At 34.3% G+C, this 4,357-nt stretch overlaps 1 protein-coding gene across 1 annotated transcript in view; it reads right to left on the reverse strand.

Moving 5' to 3' along the window:
- Positions 1–1,373: 1,373 nt before the first annotated feature.
- LOC116167112 overlaps positions 1,374–4,357 on the reverse strand; it is a 13,183-nt gene continuing 10,199 nt past the window's right edge. Inside the window, exons 14-15 of the mRNA XM_031482352.1 lie at positions 1,873–2,029; positions 1,374–1,822 (exon numbers count right to left, since the gene is read on the reverse strand). Of these exons, the coding sequence (XP_031338212.1) occupies positions 1,745–1,822; positions 1,873–2,029 (235 nt within the window). The 3' untranslated portion in view covers positions 1,374–1,744. The remainder of the gene's footprint in view (positions 1,823–1,872; positions 2,030–4,357) is intronic.

Genomic DNA, 4,357 nt, shown 5'->3' on the forward strand with positions numbered 1-4,357 from the left:
AACGACCAGAAATTGTTCATTCACATCAAATATCTCGTGTACCAAGAGCGAATTTTATTTCTGAAAACTATTGACTCCTTTTACAACAGGACAATTAACACATTTAACGATTTAAGTTCTAACGAAATTTCCCAAAAGTTTACCAAAATATACCCCTAGAAGAAAATTCAAGACGATAATAAGTATGATGCTTCCAAAAAAATAACGAAGAGCACTATCGAAGATTAAAATTTTTATAATCATTAATTTCAGAATATCTCTCGGATCAACAAATTCCTGAGTTTCAATCTTTTTCTTACCATAATGACGAAACATTCCGCCACTACTGCTGGAAGCTCTTACGTGAAATGTGTTAATGCTACATAAAGTGGAAAAACGAAAACCATCAATTTTAATTTTTCTTAAAAGTGCAAAATGAAAGCTTTTATCAGAGCTTTCACCACACCCATGTATACCTAAATACTCGTACATCAAGTGATGGCTCCATTATTCTTACGTTTTGAGTAACAATTTTCAACACAACAGTGTTCTTTTTTATTATGCGTGTGATGAAAGCTCCGATAAAAGCTTTCATTTTGCACTTTTAAGAAGAAGAAGAATGGATGGACGGAGACGGTTTAACTAAAAAACCCAATTTCTGCGAAATTGATTTTCACACAGATACAAACTTTTCGAAAATTGCATCGTTTTTTTCTCCAAAAGCTTGCATGACCATCTAAAAATTAGGAGTATGTGTCCGTAATCTCTCACAATCCAGCCAAACCCCCCCGCAATCTGTGAAGATCCTTTATTTTTGCAATCTGACCACAATTTCTCACCTTGTGATTAGCCATTCAGTTGCATTACGAGTAAAGAACAAAGCAGTAAGAGACCGGGCAGGTGAGCAGGAAATATGCCGGTAATAGCTGATTCTTTGGTATTATTAGCTTTGAAATTTGATTAAGTTTGGTACAGGAGACGTTATCCTTTTTGATTGGCGTTATCAATATACCAAACATCCTTCAGGGGGTGGCGAAGTTAACTATAGTAGCATTGTAAAGTGTGATGCGGATATACAAAATTAATACCGATTCCAATTACTATTTGTAGCAGGCTTAGATCATGAACGACGTCCTAAACGACGTGGGCAACAGGTGCAACAAATCACCTGCTTCTATTTTTCATTTCTGCTTGCAATATTTTCTTGTTTTTTTTCAGCTCACAATACACCGCGCACACGACAGCATGTACTGCACTGTTTGCTTTAATTAATGAGTTGGACAATCGCTACTTGTAACTTTTTTGCATAAATTTATCACCACATAATATCACCAGGTAGCCTCACATTGCACAGCGTCTCAAAGCTCATAAATCACCCAATTATTGTTCTTACCGCTTTTATTTAAAATTTTTTATAACAGTATAAAATGGAATCTTATCACATCAGGTTCTGACGGAATGATTTTTGATTTCAATTGCAGTTAACTACTACAATTTACACACTCATAAAATATTCGTAGGGCGTAACGTAGTCACATAATAATTATTCAATTTAACAGAGATAGACAAAGATTAATTAATAGTTAACAAATTGGAATCGTAGAAATCTGTCTTAAGCATATAGTTAGAAAATATAATTCTATTTAGCGCCAGTTCATGCAAAAAATTTACACAAGTTCTCGTTTATTAAGGCAAACTGTAAAAACCAAACTTGAAGCACTGTTATCACGTTTATTGAGCGGAAAATACACTACGAGTTGACTCCTTAGGCCGTCGCGTCCGATTTCTTACTTCCTCTTCTTCTGCTTAACTGCCTCCAAAAGCGTCCGTCCATCTGCTTGTCCTAAAAACAGTAACAAAATGACGTCAAATAGCCGGGGCCGTATTTTTCACCTTTGGTATTCTGCTGGTGATCGGCCTCTGCGAGTATGAAGTGGGAACGTCGTCGGAGGTCATTCCTTCTTTATTGAATAATTTAATTAAATGATCGCCTTCCGGAAATGACTCGTGAATTTTTCGATCGGTTTTCTTCACATAAAATATTTCAAATCTGAAAGAAATTGAATGTAAGATACGGCTGTACTTCAAACTGCAGCAGTTAAAATTGAGTATGCGGGGTCTCGATCTCCACCGTTGAAATGAAGTCCATCTTTATTCATCGCAGTCATTTCGTGAACAATCGGAATAAAATGTGGGAGCCAAAGCGATTTTATATTCAGTATTATTGTCTGAACTTTTCCAAACTGTATAAAATATGGAAATGTTGTAGAGGTACGATATCAATAAGCACATCGTTTCCAAGAAAAGAATAGTTCCGTTACTGGTTTGGCTTTTGGATTACAAACATGTATTGTAATCATCTCGTAAATAAAAGGCACTTTTTTTTATCATATCTTACAAAATAGAGGCCCAATTAAACGTTATGGCGAGTTTTTTTTGGGACGATCAGTTGTGGGAATTCTTTGTCCTAGAATTTGAATTTTTTATTTGAGGTTGTGGTAAAAAAAAAAGAATTAAAAACATGTCCAAGAACAAAGCAATAAATAATTTGGAGATTGGTTCTATTGACAAATGTAAGCTACTACTATAAAGGAAGTTAAACATTTCAATATTGAAAAGGAGAAAGGATAACAGAAACTGGCAAAGGTGCAGAGGGTGAAGTATGCTCAAAATTACAATTTCGGTAAATGGATCATAAACGAAAAACAATATGTATATTATTTAAGAAAGAAGGTGGAAATAATTAGAAATAGAAGGACGAAAATTAATCCAGTCCAGAAATGAATGTCTAATTCTGGTTTGCGGATTGATTTTTACATGCTATCTATAGGCAACGACTATCCTGCTCCTTTACGCCCTGTCCTAAACTGAATTATAATTTAACTTTAATAGTGTCATTTAAACACTAATTTCAAGTCCGCAAAAGAGGTTATCATTATTTTAAGATACGTAGCTGAAAAACAATAGCGACCTTTCTTATATCCTTGAGAACATGCGTATACCAATTTGCAAAGCGATCCAACGTTTTTGCCCAAAGTTATCGTGCACAAGGACATACGGACAGATGGACGGGCAGACAGATGGACGACAGACAGACACACAGACAATACAAAATTATATCTCGGGGATCGTTAATAAACGGCAAAAGTGTAAAATTATGGTACATGAAAAAATTGATTTTTTACTATAATTTTTTTCTAGGGGGAAACAAGTACCATTTTTGGTGTACACCAAAAATTCAAATTTAAATTAATTCATGTTAATTCAAAACAATTCACGTAAATGCATGTTAATTCACGTTTATTCAAGTTAATTCCTGTAAATTCAAATTAATTCACGTTAATTCTAAATAATTCACGTTAATTCTAAATAATTCACGTTAATTCAAATTAATTTACGTTAATTCAAATTGAATCACGTTAATTGACATTAATTCTCGTTAATTCTAATTAATTCACGTTAATTCTAATTAATTCAAGTTAGTTCAAACTTCAAATTAACACAGGGGGGTGTACACCAAACATTCAAAGTTGTTTCCATCTAGAATTCTTCCAAGGCAAATTTTTACCAGGACTAGAGTTTGCGAGTAAAATATTTCAACGGCGGATTTTTTCTGGCGACAAATTTTTTACACAAGTATACCAGGTAAAAATTTTCCAAGAGCAATTTTATCAATCTTGAATTTTCAAGACGAGAATTTCCCTAAGGCGAATTTTTCGGAGACGAGATTTTAACTGCCAAATATTCCAAGGCCTATTTTGTTGGAGGCTAAATTTTCCGTATGCGAATCTTCTGGAAATGAATTTTTCCATGACAAATATTCCCAAGACGAATTTTGAGGGGAGAATTTTTGTGGGTCAAACATTAATTCAAGGGCAATTTTTTACGTTTCTGGAGACAAGTTTTCCACGCAAGTTTCTGGGGCGAGTATCTCAGAGCATAAACTTCCAACGCAAATTTTTCTTTGACGATTTTTTGGGGACCAAATATTCGAAAGATGATTTTTTCAACATTTTCTGTAAAATGAATTTCCTTTTCTGGACGAATGTTTTAAGGAGCCTACATTTTCCGTAGGTAAATTTTTCGGAAGACAATTTTTCCATGGCGAATGTTCCCAGAACAATTTTCTTTGTAGTTTTTGGGAGTCAAATATTCCAAGGACGACTTTATTCGGTAGGCGAATTTTTTAGGAAAGAAGTTTTCCAGGAAGAACCTTCCCGAAAATTGTTGGGGGTGAAATTTTCACGTAAATATTACGGGAGGAAAATTCGTAAGAGGCGAATATTCCCTGTATGAATTTACGGGTTGAATCTTGCACGGAAGCATTTTAAAAAGGCGATTTTTTCATAGCGAATTTGTCTCGTATATTTTTTTCGGA

The sequence above is a fragment of the Photinus pyralis genome, unplaced genomic scaffold (genome assembly GCF_008802855.1).
Source record: "Photinus pyralis isolate 1611_PpyrPB1 unplaced genomic scaffold, Ppyr1.3 Ppyr1.4_LG3b, whole genome shotgun sequence".
Lineage (NCBI taxonomy): Eukaryota > Metazoa > Arthropoda > Insecta > Coleoptera > Lampyridae > Photinus > Photinus pyralis.